The sequence below is a fragment of the Myotis brandtii genome, unplaced genomic scaffold (genome assembly GCF_000412655.1).
Source record: "Myotis brandtii unplaced genomic scaffold, ASM41265v1 scaffold131, whole genome shotgun sequence".
NCBI lineage: Eukaryota > Metazoa > Chordata > Mammalia > Chiroptera > Vespertilionidae > Myotis > Myotis brandtii.
The window spans coordinates 5,104,016-5,127,760 of NW_005354632.1; the positions used below are offsets into that span (position 1 = coordinate 5,104,016).

The 23,745-nt window shown below is 48.2% G+C and overlaps 1 protein-coding gene across 5 annotated transcripts in view; it reads right to left on the reverse strand.

Annotated features, from left to right (window-relative positions):
• Window positions 1–23,745, reverse strand: part of KIAA1324 (KIAA1324 ortholog) — a 44,290-nt gene that overhangs the window by 9,855 nt on the left and 10,690 nt on the right. For 4 of the 5 annotated variants that reach the window (XM_014534640.1, XM_014534642.1, XM_014534643.1 and 1 more), the window contains 10 exons: window positions 16,853–16,973; window positions 14,758–14,950; window positions 11,007–11,154; window positions 10,471–10,551; window positions 9,805–9,910; window positions 9,518–9,667; window positions 4,452–4,540; window positions 2,764–2,941; window positions 1,963–2,091; window positions 1,502–1,592 (listed from right to left, as the gene is read on the reverse strand). In XM_014534640.1, the coding sequence (XP_014390126.1) occupies window positions 1,502–1,592; window positions 1,963–2,091; window positions 2,764–2,941; window positions 4,452–4,540; window positions 9,518–9,667; window positions 9,805–9,910; window positions 10,471–10,551; window positions 11,007–11,154; window positions 14,758–14,950; window positions 16,853–16,973 (1,286 nt within the window). Of the gene's footprint in view, window positions 1–1,501; window positions 1,593–1,962; window positions 2,092–2,763; window positions 2,942–4,451; window positions 4,541–9,517; window positions 9,668–9,804; window positions 9,911–10,470; window positions 10,552–10,999; window positions 11,155–14,757; window positions 14,951–16,852; window positions 16,974–23,745 lie in introns of those variants that run through there. The other variant, XM_014534644.1, reaches the window with a different exon arrangement.

Below are 23,745 nucleotides of genomic sequence, written 5' to 3' on the forward strand. Positions count from 1 at the left end.
GTATATTGGAAAGAGCATGTACGAAGTCCAATCCTGCCCCTTAGCTATGTGACCCTGACGTAGCCAAACTGTAGTTTTCTCATCTGTAAAATGGAGGTAATAATATCTTCCTTCTTCACCTCCCATCACTGTGGTGAGATCCTAAGTCATACCAGATGGGGAGGTGCTGTGTGAAATGCTGGACAGCCTCACCAGCAGAGTGCGGTCCCCAGACCAGCAGCATCGCGTCACCTAGAGCTCACTAGACCCTGAGTCAGAATCCGCACATTGACCTGATCCCCAGGTGATGCACATGGGCATTAACGTTGTAGAAGCACCGCTATCATGAGATGCACATTGTCTACATTCACTTAGCAGCTCTCTCTTGGGGATGGTGAGAGCTTTGCCTGGGTTCAATGAGCAGGTAGTTCAGTTTGTAATCTCTTCAGCGAAGTTCTCAGGGTGCTCCTTCCTTTGGGGAAGAGAGAGCCAGCTACAAAGCCAACGCGGGGAGGGAGTGGGTGAGGTGCGGGAGCCTTTACTATGGTGATCAGATTTGCAAATTGAGACGTGCCCCCATAAAAGCCTAAAGAGTTTTCTTATCTCTCAAACATGGGCTATATCTGCTCAGCCCTGAGTAACGTGAATTAAGGGAAGGGAAACGAATATCTTCTGAGCCACCACCGTGGACCGAGCACCGTCCAGGGATGGAAAGGAGGGAGCTTGGAGGAGGGAATGGAGAGGCCAGCCTGGCAGTCAGGAAGCCCAGTCACTGGTTCCCCCTCATCTTTCAAGTGCACAAGAGTTCACTTTGGCTTTGGAAATCCACTTAGGGCCTTTTCCCGGCTTTGGCCATTTGCTTGAATTCTGAGGACCTGCAGGCCCAAGCTCACAGTTGTGCTAACAAGTGGACTGAAGAGTCATCTCAGCCTGAGTTAGTCCAAATTCACACTGTCAATCCCCTGGTTTTACAGACCAGGGGCCTAATGCCTATAGGGGCACGATGACTCCCAAGTTCACAAAGCCAGTAGGTGGCAACATTCAAGTGCCCTGTCTTACAGTCTAGTGCTCATTCCATAGAACCACACTGCCTGTAGTATTTTTTTAATGGCAAACAAATTGCTTTTTGTCCTAGGTCTTCTTGAATAAGTGGATAAATATGATAAGAACAATCCCTCCCAATCTTCTTGCCCCAAATAAAAATGAACCATCTATGGGCACTTCTGGTCCTATTAAAAAGTTTTTTTTAATTGTATCTGATGCTGTGAGGAGGAAGGCTTTAAGTAGCATGTGGCCAGTGTGGAAGGAGCTAGATGGGACGGGAGAGTGGTAGGTAAATTAGCATGGGCAGCGAGTAAGACCCTGGGTCAGGGTCAGGTTCTCACTGTCAGACCATTGCCGTGCTGTCTGTCTGAACTGCTGCTTCAGCATGCAGAGCCCTCTCCCTACTGCATTCCAAGGTATGTGGGACATGGATGTGGCCAAGGTGGCGCTGGCTTCCCCTTAGTTTTGCATTCCTCACCTAAATCCTGGCACAACCAGAGTGAGGATCATGAAGTCATTGTCCGAGGCTCCAGCCGCCGTGTAAATGTAATCCCCGGCCACCTCCCAGCCTGGAAGGAGAGCAGAGAGTTAACGCCCCAGTGGTGTTGGGTGCAGGGTACGCATGCGCCCAGATGACACTCTGGAACCACTGCCGGAAACAACCATGTTACACCTGTCCCACTACTTTGGTCAAAGACTCTGAAGCTCTCAGAGCAAGACCTTTGGGGCATGTGCATGCTGTTTCTAGTTCAGTTTTTGTCTCTGAAACGAGATTTGGCAGAAGACATGCCCATGAGGAATGGAACTTTCCAGGGAATGCGTGGCCTGGTTAGCTCATTTCCCCCCTAGACATCATGAGTATGAAAATATGTGACGTAGGAAGAGCCCCCGTGGGTGTGCAGGGAGCCGAGAGTGCGTGGCAAGGGGAGAGGCCCTTACCTGTCATGCCCTTGTACTCAAAGTTGGTCCCACTGAGAACGGTCGTTTCCATGTTCGTGGGCAGAGTGTTCCACCATTTGTATTCGAATCCCACGACAGGCTCAGTGCCAGCTGGGCAGTGGCTACAATCTGGGGGGACCACAGATCCATGCATTCAACGAGAAGGCTGCAGCCACCCTGACCGGGGCTGCTGTCACACAGACAAGTGGCAACCGTCGTGGGCAGCCAATCAAGGGAGTGCTGAGTACTGCTGCACAGTGATACGAAGTTGACCCAAAACATTCTGGCAATGTATTTAACAGGCTCAAGCTGCACATACTGACCCTTCCTTCCCAAGTTCCAGCTATCCTCCTCGCCCACCTAATTTTTCTTTTCCAAACGTAGACGTATTTTCTGGTCTGATCCATACAGTTCATGTTATTTGTCACATTATGAGCAGTACATGCATTCACATGAATAGGTACACAAATTCCCCCAACTCCTCTCTGCAGCATGGCTCACAGGTCCATATGTGTCCAGCTGGCCACCCCAGCTCCCAGACCTTCCGGTTAGCATCCCTGCCACCAGCTGGGAGCCTCTGGGGGGGAGGATGGGGTCCCTGCAGGCCTGAGTCACAGTGGCAGTTGGAATGAGAAGAGCAGGCAGTTCATTCTCAAGTGTGACTATGACCTACAGACAGCCCACCCTGACTGCTCGTCTCCTGAACTTAGTCCTCGGGGGCGTCCCAGCCCTCACTGCCTCCCTCGGAAGGTGCTGTGGAAATGGATGAGATGCAGGGATCAGGCAGTAAAGGGGGGTTACCAGAGCCATTGGAGTAAGAGACATAAGGGCAGGGCTCGCAGGTGCTGTTGTCGGTTTTGAAGAAGCCTGGGTTGCATGGCGGGCAGCGGGTCTTCACGCCAGAGGCGGGCAGCTTCACCGCCCCCTCGAGATCCTCATTACAGATTTTCGGCTGGGCCCATTTGTACATGAGCTGCGTCTGCAGAAATGAATCAAGAACGGCTTAGCCTGTATGCAGCTTAGCACATCTTTAGGAAAGTTGACTTTGAGGACAGGGAGATTCTGGGCTATAGTGAAAACTCCACCAGGGCGGGGATCTTTATCTTGGTCACTGATGTATCCCAAGCACCTAGCCCAGCGCCTGGCACATGGTTGTGCTCAATAAATGCATTTGAATGCATGTTGACTGGGTGAAAGGGGATATACTTAATGATGACTTGTGTGACATGGGGTGGGGGGACCAGTTGTCTTCAGAGAAAGCTCGGATTCCAATGTAGAATCACAGGAAAAGCAGCTGGTAAATCCCAGAGCACAGAAAGGCATGGATGGAATTCCCAATTTGTCTCTTGGGTGTTGTCTTTGCTTTTGCATTTATTCAGAAAACTAGTAACATCTATATGTCAGACCTGGAGACTCAGAGATGGTGAGAGAGACAAGGCAACAGTCACATAATAACAATCCACATGGGGGTATGGACACTGTGTTCTGGGACATCAAGGCTTTGATCAAGCCTGTGTTGGCCAAAGGCTACAAACTTCCAGTGATCAGGCCATTATGCTCTGGGGATGTAGTGTACAGCATGGTGATTACAGTTCGTAATAACGGATCATATACTTGAGAGTTGCTAGGAGTGTAGATCTTAAATGTTCTCACCATAAAAAAAAAGAAATGGTAATTATGTGATGTGATGGAGGTGTTAGCCAATGCTCTGATGCTCATCGTTTTGCAGAATGTGAGGGTATCAGATCAACATGCTGCACACCTTCAACTCACACAGTCTTACATGTCAGTGACGTCGCAATAAAGCTGGGGGTGGGAGGCAAGAGGCCAGTGGACAAGAGAAGCAGCACCCTACAGGTCGAGAAGGCCTTGGCCCAAGCGGGAGGGGAGAGTGGGGCAGAAGGGAGCAAAGACGGGCACATTCAGCCACATGATGTGCCCAGAGAGGAGAAGAGGAGCAGGACTGTCCTCATGAAATCAGAGAGTCAGCTGAGGCCAAGAAAATGGCAATTTTTACAAGATCAGATGGAACACCAGATGCTGCAGAACTGAGTCTGAGGCGCAGCTGATAAGATACACAGCCATTCCCGCTTGCTGCTGGGGAAGGAGATGCTGCTGCAAACATGAGGGCGGGGCGGGGGCGGGGAATGAGAGATGACTGAAAAACAGTCGCTGCTAGGACCAGCCTTTATCCTGTGCTTAACAGGCAGAACTCAGCCAGCCAGCAAACATGTGCATGCTAACAGCCAAGCACACGCTCAGTGAATGCAGCTTCCCCGACTCCTGATTCTGTCTCCTCGGGAGGCTCTGCTTTAGTGAGGCAGACAGTGCATCCAGAGGGTCTGATCTAAGACAGACCCTGCACTCGGGCCCCGGGGTCACTCTGAGGCCTCTGGGTTTTCTCTGGTGCAGCTTCAGTGGCCACTGGAACTCCGAATGTGGTAAAGCCCAGGGAGCGGGAAGAGGGGCCCCGAGACCGTGCTACCCACCTCTCCGTTGGCATCGCAGGCCGTGTGCGTGTAGAAGTAATCTTTGTCGGTGCAGGCTGGACGCATTTTGCAGGAAGAGGATCCTTTTTCTAAACGGCAAACGCGAGGACAAATACTCGGGTTACATAGGAAAGCAGAGCTCTTGACCGCTTGCTCATGACCCTGTGGCCCCAAGACCCCGGGGTCCAGCACAGCACAGATACTGCGGGAAGTAGAAAAGCCTGCACACCAACCCTGCCCTCGGCCTCAGTGGCGGAAGTCACCGTCCCTGAGGCCCTGCTCAGACGCCCCTGTGCACCGTCCCTGGTGCTGGGGAGAAGCCACAGCCGCGCTGGGGTGCAGCGCGTGGACAAGTGGACTGGCCGGAGGACCCGCAGTGAGGGTGGGTAGCTAGAAAGAGCATCTCACAGGTTAACCACCACCAACCACGTTCCCTGAAACCCGCCATCTTCCAGGTCAGAATCCTGACTGGGTGCGGTTTCTACTCCTGAGGGGAACAGAAAAGCTTAGGACAGTGCCTTCATGCTCTTATTCTAATTCTTTCTCTGAATTTTCTCTTCATATTTTCTTTCCGCACAACCTCCCCGCCCCCCAGCACCCCAGCATGCTCTGCACCTGATGGAAAAATGTCAGCTATCGTTTCATTTATTCTCCTCTTGTGTGTTCTCCTCATGTGCCTGTTAGTTCTGCTTTAACCCGCTGAGCCCCTGGATAGCAAGAACTGTTTCAGTGAATCCCTCTTTAAAACAAGGGTTCTCACCTTTTAAAAATGATGCACCCTTTTGAGAATTTGAAAAAGAGACCTGTTTTCTCTATCCAAAAATACACACACTCCATGCATTCAATTTCCAAGAAATTAATTTTCTCCAGAATGAAAATCACTGCTTTATAGAATGTGAGTGTACACTAGTACCACTGCTGTCACCACTATTTCTAATGTGACTACAGTGTCCTGCAGGCGAGCATGTGATCATGTGAGACTGCCTCTCTCTCTGTTACCTGACAGGCAGTGTGGTGGAGTGGAATCCCATGCATTAAATTTCCAAGAAATTAATTTTCTCCAGAATAAAAATCACTGCTTTGTAGAATGTGAGTGTACACTAGTACCACTGCTCTCACCACTATTTCTAATGATCACATCCTGCAGGCGAGCATGTGATCATGTGAGACTGCCTCACTCTCTGTTACCTGACAGGCAGTGTGGTGGAGTGGAATGAGCTACTAACTCAGACGGGTCTGGGTCTGGGTCTGGATCCCGCGTCATCATTTCGTAGCTGTGTCACTTTAGGCAAGTTACTTGACCTCCCTGAGCCTGAGTGCTCTCATATGTAGAACAGGAATAATAATAATATCTACTTGGCAGAAGCCAGCACACCTGGCACCTTGTAAGGAGGGACTCACTAAATGCTGGTAACTCTTATTACCTGGGATTGTAGGGGTTATTTTATTTGGTAACTATCATGGGTTTTTAATAAGGATTAAAAGTCTCTTTCTCTCCCTTCCAGTTAAGGGCTTATTTCTCAATTGAGCTCTTCTTCTTCCTAAGGCACCAAATGAGTTCCTAGATTAGAAAATTTCCCAATTGTCGCCTTGTTGGCCTGCACCAGGGAGTTCCCACAACCACACACCTCCACGCCTCTTCTGTCCCTGTCTTATAAGCTTGGGCAAGAGGGAACTACTGGCTGAGAAACATCTGGGGCCTTCTTAGCTCGTTTATTTGGTTAACAAGCAGAAGGCCTAATTCAGCACAGAGGGATCAGGGACTCCTATTTTTGACCGACTTGCCAGGAGAAATTTGGGGGAGATACTGAAAACACACCAATTCCCAGGACCCTTATGTATTGGGTTTAGCAAATTGCAAGCTGCCTGTTAGAAAGTGCATTCCAGCTCAGCTGGTGTGGCTCAGTGGATGAGTGTCAACCTATGAACGAGGAGATCACAGTTCAAGTATCGGTCAGGGCACATGCCCATGATGCAGGCTTAATCCCCAGTGCGGGGCGTGCAGCAGGCAACCGATCAATGATTCTCTCTCATCGTTAATGTTTCTATCTCTTTCTCCTTCTCCTTTCCTCTCTAAAATCAAATATATATATAATCTTAAAAATGAAAAGAAAAAGAAAGTGCATTCCACACGAGGGCCTTTCTCTGCTTGTCAAATATTTGCTCAGCCTGACATGCTAGCTCCAGGTATCAGGAAAAATAGTCCAGCTGTTTACACATGGACAACTGCTAAGGTGGTGTTAATAAATGATTAACCCAAATGCTGCGACAGACCTCACTCTCCTGGCTCAGGTTTCATCTTGGTGTTTAAGGTGGGTACTAGTCAAATTTGAAAGATCGGCCTAGATGTTTGAGAAAATGAAACGTGATTCCTGTAGGATCGGGCCTGGCCAAAACTGTAAGGAAATAAAGTCTATCTTGGGGGCTCCAACTCTTCTTTTTGTACCTTCCTCTTCCTCTCAGTGTCTTCCCCCTGCATCAGGAGTATAGTGTTCTCATTCTGATACACTTTAGCAAAAGAAAACAGGCCAGGCTCAGATACCACCTCAGACTCTGGGCAAATCTCTGAGCCTCTCTGAGCTTTTCTTTATTCGTTTGTAAATGGGGAAGTCACTCTTGTACTATGCTATGAGTGATAAATGAGATAATGTTTTATAATTTGTAAAGTATCATACAAGTGTCATATTATTATTGCTATCTATGCCAATAGCATTTTTATATTAGCAGAGGACTGCTGGGACAGGCCTTAATATAATGAATTAATAAAGTTAGTGCTCACTACAAGCCAGGCACTGTTCTAAATCCTTCACCTATATTACTTAATCCATACAGTAACACTATGAGGTAGATATGATTACTGTCATTCCATTTTATAGATGATGAAACTGAGGCACAGACAGATAACTTGCCCAAGGTGGCGAAGCTAGTAAAATGGTAGACTAGAGATTCGAACCATAGTAATTTAGTTCTGGGGTCCAGGCTCTTAAATCCCAGGCTGTTCTCTTAGGAAATGAATCCCTAACTATTAAATGTAACACAAAGGAATTAATCCTAATGATCAAGGTTTAGGTATCAATGAGGAAAATGCTTTCTTTCAGTCAAGGTTTTGTGCTTAACATCTCCTCCCCCAATGGCTCTGCCTTAGTCTAGGTCCTGGATACCTGGACCTGTTGTAAAATCTCCTTTCCTCACCCATTTTCCAAATGGCAGCCAGAGTGGTCTTTCAAAAGCACAAGCCAGGCCATGTCCCCAGCTTAAAACTTTGTAGTGGCTCCCACTGCTGAAAGGATCAAATCTCAACTTTTGAGGAGTGGCACAGAAGGACGGTCCATAATCTGTTCCCTGCACACCTCTCCAAGTAAGCTCCAGCCGTGCTAGTTACTTGAAGTTCCCTGAGCCTTCTGGCTTTGGCTCTAACTTCTTCCAGAATGTCCCGCCCCCATCAAATCACCAACTTGTCTGTCAAGACTCCGTTCATCTCTCAAGACCACAGCTAGCGAAGCCTTTCCTCTCTCCCTAGAGAGGAATGACCGCTTCCCTTCTTCACCTCCACTGCACCCTACACTCGGTGCTCCTATCCCAGCACCTCCGACTCCATGAAGTCACTACACTTAGATGTTTCCATAACCACGTTTCCCCTTTTCAACATAAGCTGGAAGGCAGGCACCGCTCTAACCCTAGCACCAAGCTGAAGCCCTGGCACCTACAAGACACCCAGGACGTATTTGTAAATGGGTGACTAAAGGTTCCCAGGGTCTTCGGTCACTTCCTTCATGTGCACTCCATCATAGGCTCTCATCGGACTCTCTCAGCAGCTTCCCAGCTTCCCATTGACCCTGGATTCTGGAGGAGTCAAGTCCCAAAGAACTGTAACCCTCTTTGTACCCCTAGCTGGTAGGTGGTCGACAAGCTGACCTTGTTCTTCGTAGTAAAAACTCACTCCCCAGCCAAAGGGGTGGAGTGGGAAATCGGTGGCAGAAGGAGAATAGACTCCAAGAATTCAGACTCCTAACCTACCACTTCATAACAGCTCTCTGAATACAAATTGGTTTACATGGAGTTGATCAAAATACTCGTAGGTAGTTTTTCTAGAACCACTTGCCATTCACACCCTTGTACAGCAGCTGGGCTGGAAAGAGCTGGAGACTTAGACTAACAAAGGCTGCCATTGACCGAGCAGGGAAGAGGAATAAGAAAGTCGAGTGGAAGAACAGGAATTTGGACGTATAGATAAAAACTTCCCCCAAGATCTGAACATTCCTGTTCTTGCTGAAATCTATACTCCTCTGGCAAGATCCGTGGACAGAAACAGGATTTCTGTTTTAAAAATAGTGTAAAAATAAGCAGTTCACAAGGTCAGTGGCGGGTCTTGGCTGAGCCAACACATACTATAACACCTGTGTTAAGGTTGGGTGTGTCTGTGTAGGGATTCGGGGTCTGCTTGAGAGAGCGCCCTGAGCTGGGTTTGTGTATGGTTCTGTGTGAGAAAGAAAAAAATGAAATAACTAGTTGTGAGTGTTTGCAGAGGCAGAAAAGGGACTCTCTCTCTCACTACTAGTTTTTTCAGGACCTGTCTTGGAGATTGGCCCCCTTACCAACCACTGGAGTGCCTGAGCCGGGGCCCTCTGGTTCATAGGTTGACGTTCAACCACTGAGCCACACTGGCCATGCCATGCCATGTACTTCTTACTGTCTAACATACAATATAAACTTTTATATATTTATTGTTTACTTATTATAGTTGTTGTTTATTGTCTGTCTTACCCCCTCCAGCATGTAAATTCCATGAAGACAGGGCACTTTGTCTATTTTGTTCACCAATATATTCCAAGCACCTAGAATAGGCCCTGGCAGATAGTAGCAGCTCCATGAATACCTATTAAATGATTTCATTTTTATTTCCGGAGCAATTGGTAGGATGTGGGTTGGCAAGGTTCTTCCAGTGTCCAGAAAGCAAGGGTTTAAGAATGACCGGTCTGGACTTGACCAGAAGGATGGCTCCACCGCCTGTTTCTCCCTGTGCTTGGTATCGCCCTCCAAACCCTTCCTGCCCTCAGAAACATCACCTGAGTATTTGTCGGCGTCACACTGGTGGCAAGACGTTTCTTCCTTGTTCGAATAAGAATTTTCTGGACAAAGTTTGCAGAAAGAGGAGCCCTGCTTGTCTGCATATGTGCCGGGTTTGCAGGGGAAGCATTCCGAAGTGTAGGCCACCCCTGGGAAGGAAGAACATAGAAAAGCAAAACTTGCGCCTAGAGACTGAGCCCCCTGGGGACTGGCCCCCACTCTCCTCCTACAGAGTCACAAGGCTGAAAACTCAGCAGCAGACCCAGGCCCCGCCCCCTCTCCATACCTGTGATGACGATGTTTCTCACCAGCACAGGCTTGGAGACTTTGGACCACACTGAGAAGGCTGTGGTTCTCCAATAGAGGACGTTATTGCCTCGATTTAGCTTTACCTACAAACACAGACAGGAGTTAGTGCAGCCTCTTGCTGGGACCCCTCCTCTTACCAGTGCCTATTCTGATCCTCCCCCTCACTTCCTCAGCTTTGCACTTGCTCTTGCCTTGGCCTTCCTCCTCTGTCTTCTGAGCTTCCTCTACCACCATCTCCCACCCTCAGTCACATACACCATGGGCAACTCTGCAGCGAGACTGGTGAAGGGATCTGACGGTAGGGTGGGTCTGACAGTAGGGTGAATGGAATTCCTCCTTCTTCTCTGATTCTACTTATCCATCTCCTGTCCCCAGAAGACCTGGCCTTTAAAAAGGCTGCTGATCCTTGGGGTCAAGCCACTGGTGCAGCAAGACAGCCCACACCCATATTTCGTCAACTCATTAGGAGAGAAACTGCAGCCTCCTCATCATGTCAGACCCCTGTCCTCTGGGGAAGGAGGGGTGGAGGCCTGGGCTGGGAGGAAGCACTCCTCGGAGGAAAGGCCCTTGGTCCCTTTTCCGGGATTTCTAGGAACGGCTGCATCTCCAGCAGAGGCGGCAGGAAGGCTGGCTTGATGCTCACATTGTGGAATTCCCATCCTTTCTCTGTGGTCCTCATCCACCGGGAGTCATCTGCATTGGGCTGGCACTGGTCATTCTGGACCTGAGGCAGCAGGAGTTTGGGATCAGAGTCTTCTAAGGAAATGGGTTCCTTCCCCCACGCTGTGGCAGCCTTCCAGAGGCCCCTTTTTGTGGGAGAAGAGTTGCCAATTTCCTTTAGGAACAGAGCTCAGAACATACGAGCCTTGAAGGAGGGCAGGAGCTAGTCGCACACACAGAACGTCAGGCACTGACAACAAAGACATAACCGGTAACTCAGAGAAGCCATTCCATGCGGTGTGCGTGTCTGAGCAGGGCGAAACCCCCAGGATTCCCAGACTCCCCTCCTCCCCTCAGATCCCCTCGCCTCTTGAAGCCTCAGCTCCTTTTGCCCACAGTTCTCTCCAGAGGGTAACAACTGTGGCGATTTCCCAGGCAGGACTGGGCTTGATTTCTGCAGGTGCATCTGAGCCACGGAGAGTTTCTGCCGCCCACCCTCCCCCTTGGCCAACAGCTTACAAAAAACTCAAAGATGATGTTGGAGTCTGCGTAGTAGTATTCGAAGCTGACAGTGCCCGACTGCTTCAGGTTGACGGCATACTTCAGTGTGGCCGTGCACTCGTCCGTGTTGGAGGCGATGTAGTCGCCCAGGGGAACCCACTTGGACCTGTGGGTTGAAACAGGGGCCAAATTCACTGTCAGGGGCACGGCCCACCAGCTTCATGTGACCTTCTAGGTCTCTGGGGGAATTCTTGATTTGTGATTCACAGGCGAAAGCTTAGACCTGAAAATGCTCAGTAAAGAATGACGTCTGAGCCTGGCCAGCGTGGCTCAGTGGTTGAGCATCGACCTGTGAACCAGGAGGTCACGGTTCGATTCCCAGTCAGGGCACATGCCTGCCTTGCGGGCTCAATCCCTAATGTGGGGCGTATAGGAGGCAGCCAATCAACGATTCTCTCTCATCATTGATGTTTCTATCTCTTTCCCTCCCTTCCTCTTTGAAATCAATAAAACATTTATATATATTTTTTTTAAAAGAACAACCTCTGGATCAAGGAACCAATAAGAGGTGGCCCCACATTATGCCCCCACTATTTCACTGTTTTGCTGGAAACCAGCTCATGTCTCCAGTGACTAATAATGTCCCATTAAGGGGACCTCAGTTTCGTCCCCTGGTTTCCTCCTGTGTTTGTCAGAGTAACATGGCACTTCCAGCTCTTCAACAGTTAGTGTTATTCTCGCGTGGAAGCATATCCAAAGCACCTATGCTGAGCTCCTGCAAGATTCCCGCACTAACCTAATGGTATTGATTGCTCCTGTTAAACGAGACAACACTGAATGCTGATGTGCTCCCCGGCATCAGCTATAAATAACTGCTGAAGTCAGATGAATAATTAAAAGGGTGCCATAATGGGTTACATTTGCAAAATGCATCACAATTCTGGTGTTTGTCAGAGCTGTCCCTGGCGAAGAGCACTTCACACTCAATCAGAACAACATGTCTTCACCGATTTCTAGTGCCAGGCATTGCTCCAAATTCTTGCTCTTATCATCTCATTTAATTATTACCACTCCCTATAAGAGGAATACTATTTTCAGGATGAGGAAACTGAGGCACCAGAGTAATTAGGAAATTTGCTCACATTCATTTAGCTGTGATCTGCTTATACCTGCTTTGTTTTCCCATAACCCTGGTCAAAGAGGCAAGTGTTCTAAGAAGAATTCTCACATGGCGGCCACCCAGGCACCGCCTGGCTCACGCTGTGTGGCATTATTTTATAAGTTCAAGTTAGAAAGAAGAAACTGCACAGGAAAACTTAGAGGCTTCCTATGTTTGAAACCCTTTTTAGTATTTACATAGATATTGCTCTCATTCTTGTTTCACCCTCATACTGCTTGGCTTCTGTCCTTTTTTCTCCTTTAACATACAGCATCCTTTCTATCTTACTTCTTCTTTACTCCTGTTCCCTCTTGCTTATCCCAGTCTTGGATCTAAGGGTTGTTTCCAGCACCGTGATCAAGGGACATTTAGCCAGGAACCAAGAAGGAGCCCCTGAAGGATTGTCCTATTTTGTTCCGTTATTTATTTCTTGTCAAAGTTGTGCCAGATGTTAGATGCTGGACATACAACAAAAAACAATAGAGACCTGGTCCCCTCCCTCTTGAAGCTTGCATTCTGCTTATAGTTGAGGAGACAGAAGCTTAGCTAATCACACAATTAATCACGTAGTAATAACTGTGATAAGTGCCATAAGGAGAAGATGATGCAAGAGTGTGTAACAGGAGCCTGTGGGGTCAGGAATGACTTCTTTGAGGAAGTCACACTTAGGCCCCGAGGAGGGACAGAGTGTGGTGGCCAGTCTGGCTAGAGCATAATAAGCAAGAGGGAAGGTGCTTGAGAGAGGCTGGAGAAATGGGCAGAGAGCAGAGGCCAGTCGGGGCAGGTACTGGATTTTATTCCAAGAGCAATAAGAGTTGACAGCATCCAGAATTTTCAGCAGGAAAGTACTGTGGTTGTATTTGTGTTTTAAGATCAATCTGGCTGCTGAGTGGACAGTGGCTTGGAGAAGGCTGGGAGTGGAAGGAGGTACTTGCTGGGAGGTGTTAGAGGCAGAACAGGCAGGAGGTGGTGCTGGCTGGGGTTAGTTTGGAGGCAGTGGATTCAGGTAATACCAGCTCAACTATTGCCTTTCTGTGGGTGGTGAGGAAATCGCAAAGCCTCTCTGGATGGCCATCTGCTCTCCGTTTCTAGAGAGAAACCTACTCTCCCCTCCCAGGGATGTCCTGGACGCTTTGAGATCCAGGCCCTTCAGGCTCTGTGTCGTGGAAGCAGGTTGGGTTGTTTTATTACGCAGCCCACACCCTGCCCCGCTGAGAGGTAATGATTTCTGGACTTCAGTGCATCCCCAGACAAAGAGAAACCTTTCTCGCTGAGTAGGAATTGATTGAGTGAGCCAGGCCTGCACCTGTGTCGGCTCAGTCACATTCTCTGTTAGGACACAGATGGGGTTGGTTGTCTTAACCTGCATTCCCTCTCCTTCCAGCTTTAATCCTCTCCAGCTTTCTCTCGGAGGCAGTGTTGTCGTGCTAATGATTTTGACACATAGTTTGAATTCTAAAACTGGACTCTGAAATGCCTGCTGCCTGGCTCCGACAAGGGTACTTCTAGGAGGTTAAAGTATAAGAATGGGAGACATTGCTCTCGTTTTAGAAATCCAGGTGTAATACAGTTATTAACTCCTTTTTGTCCTTTTGATTGCTTGGGCATAAGAGACACTTTCAAGGACGTACTTCTCTCCCGTATTCTTGACCAATATTTAACAAAGAGCAGTGGACGATTGTCTTTTACATCCATGCACCGCCCCCACTTTCTTCCCTAGGATCCAACGTTGCCTCGCACACACCGACTCATTTGAAGGTGGCAGCTCGGGGCAGTAGAAAGCTTGGGACTGGGTGTGAGTTCCAGGCTCGCCAGCCGTAAGCCGGGTAACAAAGGACGAGTCACTGAACCTCACTCGCTGAGTCTCCAGGTCCTCACCTGTGAAATGGGAACAGTCATGCTATTTCACAGGTTCTCGCGGGGATTAAAGCATCCAGCATGGCGCTGAACAACAGAAGGCACATCATTTCACTCCGACCCCTGGCATTACGTATTCAGAGGTTTTGACAAGGAAAGCTCACCAGTTCTACAAGCACCCTGAGCTGAGCTTTTCAATTACTAAAAATATCTCCTTTTGAGCTGGGAACTTTTCAGTCACTGGAGTCTCAAAGGATTTGAAAGCCACCACCGACCAAAGCTCTGGTCCTGCTCTATCCCCCCCACACCTCGGGGTTGGCAGACCAGTTTTAGAAGTTAGCACCGAAGCTAGGAAGATGCCCAGGGCTTTACACATTGTGTTGCCATCAACGTGAGGATGTTTATTGGCTGACCCTGAATTCCATGGTGGAAATGCAATTGGATTTTGTTTTAAATGGACTGGGCCCTTGAACCCATGGCCATCTTACCTACCTCTCTCTATCTCCCCATGTTTTTCTCCTGCCACAAATGCTTGTCCATCACTAGGAAGCTTATGTCCGTGAATGGGCTAAGGTGGACGGACGTCCCACCTAACAGTGCTGTGGGCACCTGCTTCAGCCCTCAGCCTGGGCTCCCTCCTCTCCACCCTCCCTGCCCGCCTGCAGAGCAGAAGAGGAGTGCTCCCTGAGCCCCTTCCCAGCACAGGGAGGAGGGAGCACAGGGGTGGGAGAGGACAGGGAGAAGGTGACTCACAAAGTGCAGTTCTCAGTGGACTCGTTGGTGTTGTCGTTGATCTCCACGTTGGATGAGAGGCTGGCAAAGCCATGGGGCAGCTCGTCCCACTCGTCAAACCGGATGCCTGTGCCAAGGGAGTAGCGGCCCTCAGTGCAGGGCTTACAGGACTGGTCCTTCATGTCCAGAAACTCCCCAGCATTGCAAGAAAAGGCTGGAACACAAAGCAAGGACAAGGGTGGGGTGGTGAGGCCGCTGCTGCCCTAGGAGAAGTGGGCAGGTTCTGGGCATCCTACAGGGAGGAGCAGAGGGTGGAGGTCTAGGCATTGGGCCCGCTAAGCGTTAGAGCCATGCATGTCTTTTGTCCAAGTCCATTAACATGGAATGTCCGGACAGGCAAATCCACAAAGACACATGGTGAATTTGTGGGGCCAGTGACTTGGGGGAGAGATGGCTGATAGATTTGATGTCTGTTTTCGGGATGATAGTGTTCTGAGATTAAATAGTGGTGATGGTTATGCAACTCTGAATATTCTAAAAACTAAGTGAACTTTACACTTTGAGGTGAATTTTATGACATGCAAGTTATATCTTAGTAAAGCTGTGATTTAAAAAAGAAAAAGACTTGGGCTGTGGAAGCTCTGCCTTGCTGAGGGATTTGGGCTTATCCCTGTCAATCTTGTTTCCTAAGGGAATAGCCATGGCCATTCCGAGACCTCTCCAGTGAAGAGGACACCATGGTCTCTCACGCCGACCCCTCTGAAGGGCACCTGGCCCTCCAGCCTTGAGTTTCCCCTTGAGTCTCTGTCTCCTTTCCGGTTCCACTGACCATGCGGTTGGGATTCTCATGACCTGTGAGCTCACCCTCGGCAATGTCCTCCTAACTTGTGCCCTGTTTCTTGTTTCTGCTCACTTTGTGGTCAGAAGTATCATTCTAAAACATTGACTTAATTAAAAAATGATCAGGTACCCCTCTTTGGTTATAGAATTAAGCTCTCAGCCAAACTTTCCAGCTTATCTCCCATGCAGACCTTTCTCCAGCCCAGCCCCATCCTCACGCTGCCTGCGTTGTCTTCATCCCAGGTCACGTGTTCTTCTACCTCCAAACTTTTGCTCACGTGGTTCTGATCCCTAATAAGTATCCATAGCCCCCATTCTTTTTCACCTTGTATTAACACATCATATTGATGGGAGCCTGCCACCAGGCCCTGACTCCTCCAGGGATGATGGCTCAGTGACTGACACAGGAGCTCTCCATAAAGGTTTTGCTGACAAATGAATGGATATATGCACATAGGAGGAGCTCGATAAAGTTGGCCCAGTTAAGAGAAGACGGCTCATTTGTTACCATTAGTCACACCTCTGTTCTGCTCGGGTCTTCGAAATATTCATTCTCTAATTTAATAAGTATTTATTTGCCCACTTACTGAACCAGGCATTATGCTAAGCCTATTTTAGAATTTAAATGCCCTCAATTTCCTTTCCAAATTTTCAAGTGTTTCTTGATTCTAGTCTCTGATTTGTATTGTTACTCCCTTTGCATATCTAAAAAGAACAGTGCAGGGGAATGAGCAGCTGATTGTAGAAAAGCTCTAAGAGTCGCAGAGGTGGGAACAGGAGCTGCAGGCAAGCCATCGCCTGGCTGATTGCACAGTCAGCTCCAGTCGGGGAAGGTTCTTGTTTCCTGAAGTGATGCCCAGTGTGTTTTAAATTCATCTTCTCTGGCTTCCTTTTCAAGGACGAAAGCAAATTGCAATCTTTCTAATGACCAATTGTGGCTGGTGAGTGCAGATTGGAGGCATGCACAGGCAAAAAGGAAAATGTATGCACACTGAAAAAAGGATCTGCATGGCACACAGCTGGAATTACTTACACTTTATACCCTAATGGGATTTAAAAAATTTTTTAAAGCAAATTCAGATACCCAGTTTGCATCTGTGAAATAACATTTCTGCGCCAAATCTCAAAAGGGTTGAGGATGGGGACTAAGTGGGAAAAAGATCTGATTCCTTAAGGCAGCTGCACTGTCAGGGAGGGCCTCGCTTGCAAGGCAGGAGGCATGGGGCAGAGGCTGAAGCTGAGTGACAGGTGGCCCTGGAGCGGGATGGCTGCTTACAGCACTCGGTGCCCTTGACGGGGTCCGGGAGGCTGGTGCAGAGGCCTGGGGTGTGCGGCACAGCAACCCTCCACCTGGAACTCGTGCTGTCACATGCGGTGTACTCGTAGTGGTACTCAGACTGCAGGGGAGAGAACAGTGGGCAAAACCCATGTTAGTGCTGATCCAACCGTACCAGCTTCTCACCCTTTTCCTCCCCAGCATCAGGGCTACTGACCCTCATCAACAGAGTAACACCCTGAGACCCTGGTGGGGAGCAAGGCATCATGGGAGCTATAATTATTTAGACCACTCCTCTCCATCCAGTCATGGTCTAGCCCAGGGGTGGGCAAACTTTTTGACTCGAGGGCCACAATGGATTCTTAAACTGGACCTGAGGGCCGGAACAAAAGCATGGATGGAGTGTTTGTGTGAACTAATATAAATTCAAAGTAAACATCATTACATAAAAGGGTACGGTCTTTTTTTTTTTTAGTTTTATTCATTTCAAACGGGCCAGATCCGGCCCACGGGCCGTAGTTTGCCCATGGCTGGTCTAGCCTTTAGAAATCCTTTCTTTTTCTTTTCTTTGGGGTGACTCTTTGCCGTTATGTATAAGTAATGTCCTGATATTACTGAACAGATTAGAAATAGATGGAGTTTTTCTTACCCCAAACTGTAGAATTTATGAGCAAGGATTATCCATTAAAAATTTCCAAAGGATTGTTACAGAAGCTGTATTTCTTTTACCCTGTATTCCTCAGGCTCCCTTCTGCCCAGAAAGACGATGAATTCCCACCTCCCACTTTAAAAACGTCATATTTAGCCCACGCAGGTGATGTGCTCTCATCCTGTGGGTCTGTTCATGCCTGATTTCTCTGTGCAGTAGGAAACTCACAGTTCAGTTGCTTTACTTGAACTAAGAATAAGCTAAATAACAACAGCAAAACAGCCAAATCAGCCACTAAGTAGGACAACAAAAACCATTACTTGGGAGAGAGAAGACAGAATGAATGTTTATTCTTTTAAATCTTGTCATAAATAATAGAGCGCAGAATTGGTTTGACTTTGGCTCTGACAAGTATTTTACAATCTGCACTAAAACTATATTAAAGCACAGAACTACTTCGTATTATTGTGTCCATAAGAAAAATAGAGGTAATGTCGCCTCTCAACCCATATGAAAGCATGGTTGCATAACATGTATAAATGCAAGGAGCTGAGCCTGAAAACGAGACAGCTAATCTCAGAATGCATCAGGACCACAAGGGAAAGCTTTTCCTTTGAAAGAGGTGGCCCTACCTACTGCATTTCATCTCTTCTAAAATGCCCGTTTCTTTCCCATTGTAACATCAGTGAAATCAAGATGTGTGGCTTATAACTGACACGACAAGGAAGCATCGCGCCATGTTTTAATTCTTTGTGGTACATAACAAATGGTGTGTCTGAGAAGCAGTAGCATCCCCAACTTGTGGAAATAAGATAGACGTGTTTCTGTAGTTTAAGACACTTAAGGTGATAAGAGGACAATTGTAGAGCTCCTCTTTTATTTTCCTCTATTATAAATATTTACCAAATATGTATTGTACACCCACCACTTATAGGTACCAGATGTGGTACCTGGTGGGACTCAGGGCCGCCACCCACAAACAGCACTTTCCTCCGGAGGGAACAGATGCAGAGGACAAGGGGGCAGTTTGAGGAACCGTGAGGCTAACTTTTTTTTTTTTAATATATTTTATTGATTTTTTACAGAGAGGAAGGGAGAGGGATAGAGAGTTAGAAACATCGATGAGAGAGAAGCATCGATCAGCTGCTTCCTATACACCCCCTAATGGGGATGTGCCCGCAACCAAGGTATATGCCCTTGACCAGAATCGAACCTGGGACCCTTCAGTCCCCAGGCCGACGCTCCATCCAGTGAGCCAAACTGGCTAGGGCGTGAGGCTAACTTTTGATGAGAGTCTCCGGCTTTGCACTTAGATGTTGCTGTCATCTAGGGAAGAAAGAACACCAGGATGGCAGTTCTTTGTGCCTTTGGCTAATATCTCTCGGGGTCTGTTTTTCCTCCTAATTCCAGTCTTTTCCTTATCTCAGAGGACTCTCAGATAAACAGGGCAGGCAACCCCACATGTATCAATTCCAGGGCTAAAACGATGCGTTCCAAAGGGTTTTGCTGCAAGAATGAGGGGTAAAACCCACGGTATGTAAATGCAACGCGGAACTGAGGGAAGCAGGCGGAGAGGATTCAGGCTGTGAACATGATCATGCCGGTCATTAGCATAGTGCTCTCACAGTTCCCGCAACAGCGGCTCATTTGCTCTTCAGTCTGCCTTCAGCCAGACAAGCAGAGCAGGGTTGTTCCCTTCCTTGTACAGACGGGAAACACTGTCTACCGGGTGAGATGTCTTGTCCAAGGTCACACGGCTGGAAGGTCACAGAGCCAGAACCCAGGCCTTCCCACCAGGAATCCTCCACCCTCCTACCTCGAACCAAACACAGGCTCACGCTGGGCCAAACTTAACAGCCAAATCTAAAAATTAAACAAGACAGTGCTGGCTGGCTGCCAGCAGCCAGGCTCTCTTTGAGGCCTGATCATTGGCGCTAAAATACCTAATCTGTGCGAGCAGATAGCTTAGCCCACTCTGACTGCATTTGGTCTTTTGGAGACACACGGGCCAAGACCATTTCTTTTCATGGCCTTTCATGAGACACACTTGGGGGAGGTTTGCTGGGAAAATGGTGGTTCCTACATGTGCTGATTTACTTCCTGTCACTTGGGGATATTTACACCATCCAAAGTGGCTGGCTGTGCTGCAGCCATTTCAGACCTGAACGCTTTGCACTCTCACCATGCAAGACATAAGCTTAGACAGTTAAATCAGAGACGTAACTGGCAGCAGTCCTCAGTTATTACTTTGTGAGGAAGTCAGTTCCCCAACAGTGCCTCAGTTTACCCAGTGACCTGTCTCTGTACGGGTACACCCTGCATAATGCACAGATTCACAAAGGAGACACACAGATATATTCAGTGAGTATGTCAAGCACACAAGTCCTTGCTCCCTCCCCCTGCACAATGATATGAAAATATCCAGATCACAATTTTAAATGGGGCACAGTAGGCAGTGGCTACTGCCTGTTCATTAGGAAAAGAAGGGGAGGGTGATGAGGGGCGGGCACCTTAGTTAATCTGCCCTCCCCTAAATCACCCAGCCACACACCATGCTCCGGGGAGCATGAGAAAGAAGGGAAAAAACCCCAAAGTTGGAACCTGCCTTGCCAAATATTCAGCTATCTGTAGGGAACACTAATCTTTTGGCCCCAGAGGAAGAAGAATTTACTCAGACCCACATGATTCGGTCTTGGTGGAATTGTCGAATGAGGTGGGCAGTGCTCCTCTGCCAAGGCCTGGGCACATGCCCACAGGAGGCTAGTCAGGTGCTCTCCCTGGGCAGGTGGGAGATGGGATGAGGGGCTGAGGACACAGCCACAAGTAGGGACTTGAGGTGGGTGGGAAGTGAGGGAAGGATGGGGCAGGGGAAGGTCCCCAGGGAGGTGACCTTCAAGTGGATCACTTGACTGGTCATTTGACTCCTCTGAGCCTCAATCTTCTCATCTGTAAAATGGGAAAATTGGACTTAGGCAATTTCTAATTTCTAAGATTTCTTCCAGTCCCAGTATCTTATTTCACAGCTGATACTTGCATGGAAATCTGTTCTTCCTTCCACCTATTCTCCCTTCAAAATGGCACACCCAGATTTATTTATTTATTTTAAAATATATTTTATTGATTTTTTACAGAGAGGAAGGGAGAAGGACAGAGAGTTAGAAACATCAATGAGAGAGAAACATTGACCAGCTGCCTCCTGCACACTCCCTACTGGGGATGTGCCCGCAACCAAGATACATGCCCTTGACCAGAATCGAACCTGGGACCTTTCAGTCCGCAGGCCGACACTCTATCCACTGAGCCAAACCGGTTCGGGCGCACACCCAGATTTAAAAATGATTTTCAAAGTAATACAAGTTCATTCTAGAAAAGATGACAATACAGGCTAGAATGAAAAAGAAAACCTGCCACGAGTCCACCGAGCACAGGTCACTACCTGTAACGTGTAGTGTATCTCTTTCCAGATTCTTTTCCGTGCACATGAATACATCGCTTGGTATGTAGTTATGTATTCTGACCTTTTTTTTTTTTTTTACATTTTAGTTCACAAGCACTTTACTATGTCTTTAATGGTGGCACCATAGTTTCTTTAACCATTCTCTATTGTTGGACATTGACTTTTGTCCAGTTTTTCATTATTTTACATAGCACTACAATAGCTAGTATCACTAGTTATTTCCTTTGGGAAGATTCCTGGAAGTGGAATTACTAAGTAAAGAATATTAATTTCTTTAAGATTCTTGATCAAGAAGGGAGATTTCTAGAGAAAACAAACATTTCTAAGTCTCTTTTAAAAATTTGTTATTACGGCAAATTTCAAATATATATATTTCTATTTTTCCCCAAATATATATTTTTAGCAAACAGAATATAATGCCCCCATGTACCCATCACCCAGCATCAATACTTACCAATTTCTGCCATTCTTGCTCATTCACCTCCACCCACTCCTCCCCAGTTGAAGTTATTTCTTATAGGTTCTGTGTTTTCTTAAGGTGAAATTTGTATGGGATGAAATCCACATATCTTAGCTGTACAATTTGGATAAATGGGACATGAGTAAAGCTCTGACAGGGCTGAGAATCACTGCCCAGAGACTGCTGGGGAGAAGGGGCCCTCCCCTGCCACCTCCACCCCCAGGCAGAGCAGACAGTCAAGCAGGTGTCTCACACGCTGAGTCTTAGAACCACCGAGCCACTGCTGCAGGCAGTCACGCCCACCCAAGGAAGCAGGGCATTGCACGGCTTGGGTTTGTCTTGGCTGGGACAGGGCTGCTTCAAGAAACAGGTTCTTAAGTAAACCCGGATCCTGACTAGAGGCCTTGGGGTCTGGAGGAGGTTGTGTCCTGCTCCCACACCCATCCCCTGCTGGCTAGTCCCCATCTCCTCACTGTCCCTGAAAATCAGATCCTTTGGGGAGAATGGCAAGATGGGGGCAGGGTAGGCGAGACAAGCGCCCCAAGCTTGGTACAGTGGGTTCAGTAGGTGTTTGCTGACTCAGTTGTAAACCCTCTGCTTGGAAAGCACCTGCCTCAGACAAGAGCAGGTCCCATTCAACAGGCCTGTCTATCAAGGAGAGGCTGGCCCTTTGCTGGGAGGGAGGAATGAGCTAGTTGACTTAACACAGAACATGGGAAACCATGGAGAAGTGTCAGAATTTGAACGTGCGACTTTCTCTTAGGCCCAGCCCTCGCTGGATGGTTTCCCGGGCTCCTGTTCTTTGTCGTTGTTTGTTTTTTTGTTAGTTTGTTTGTTTTTGCTTTTGGCATGCCCAGCAGGTTTTGGTTTTGGTTGAGGCTCAGGGCATCGTGGCCTTGTTTTGTCCCCTTGTGAAGGGTAGGGTGGAAGGCACAGCACCATTGTTCTCTAGCAGGTGGGGGGGGGGGGCACCGGGCGCACAGTAGGCCTTCTCCCTCTCTCCCACCCTCCTTCCCACCCTCTTTAGAACTGCCTACTCAGTAGCAGGGTCTCCTGAGCCCTACAGCCCACCGTCGCAGCTCCAGAGCTCTGGTGCCTAAACCTGCATCCGTCGGATCACCACAACTGCCTGGAGATCACGGGAAAAATACAGATTCCCGGGCTCTGCCCTCAAGATTCTGGTTCTCCTCTAGATCTTTTTCTGTCCCCTCCTCTTTCAAAACTCACTCTTCTTAGCCTCAGGACTTAAGTATTTATCTCATAAACCAGTCTCCCACAAAACAGGGCTCCTAATCTACAGGCCTTGGACCACTTCCTGCAAACAACCCCATGCAGAATTTTAGGTATGTGGGGAAAAAGAATTTTAGGTATGTGCATTTTTCTGGGCCAAGGGTCTGCAGTTTTCATTGGAGCATCTCAGGAGTCTGTTACCCGCCTTCCTACAGAAAAACATTAAACTCTGTCATAAAGTAATTTAAAAATAGCTTACTATTTTATCAGCCAAAGGCTGTTCACTTTTTAACAGGGGGCTGGAATACTTTAATGCAAGGATTATCAAATTGTGCTCCTGAGGCCAGAAGTTTAGAAAGCCAATCCCTTTGCCGGGGGGTGAGAAGGTGAGGCTTCCCCCCTCTTTTAATGGAGCAACCTTGTTTTTTGTTTAAACCAAAAGTTTCACACACAAAAAGTTTAACACCGCAGTCTTAAGAACAAATCGCTCTCAGGTGGAATTGTAGGTGCTGAGGCAGACTCAGGGTTAAGGATGCCTTTGGCCTTCACCTCACCTAATCATTTGCTTTGCCCACAAGCAAGGCTCCCTCTTCCCCAGAGCAGGCACCAGACCCAACAGCAACCAAAGCAAACAGACCTCAAGCAGGCCGGCCCCTGCTAATGGTCCTCAGTCTGGGGGTTGCCTAGCAACATGGTGCCAGAAGCCCCGGGGCTCCCAGTCTGAAGGAGTATAGGGGAGCCTGGCCTTACATCACCCTTTTTTCAACATTTGCTATTCTACTCTGGGTTTCCAGCTCCCATTTTGATCAAAAATAGAAGGGACAGTGCTTGGTCACCCCGACAGGGCCTGTCCCACTGGTTTAGCCTCGGACACATTACACAAAGCAGATTCTGGGCCTCAATACCCAGCTGAGGCCATCCGTGTCACCATGCTCTGGGCCAGCCTGTCGGTAACTTGAGCTGCCTGTCCCTTTGGGGCGCAGCCTTGGCCTGGGGGCTCCTGGAAGACACTGACAGGCTAATGAGGAGGTGGGATGATCACAGGCACCATTTGTGAGCACATGTGAGCACCGGTGCTCCCCCTCCAGCGTCTTCCC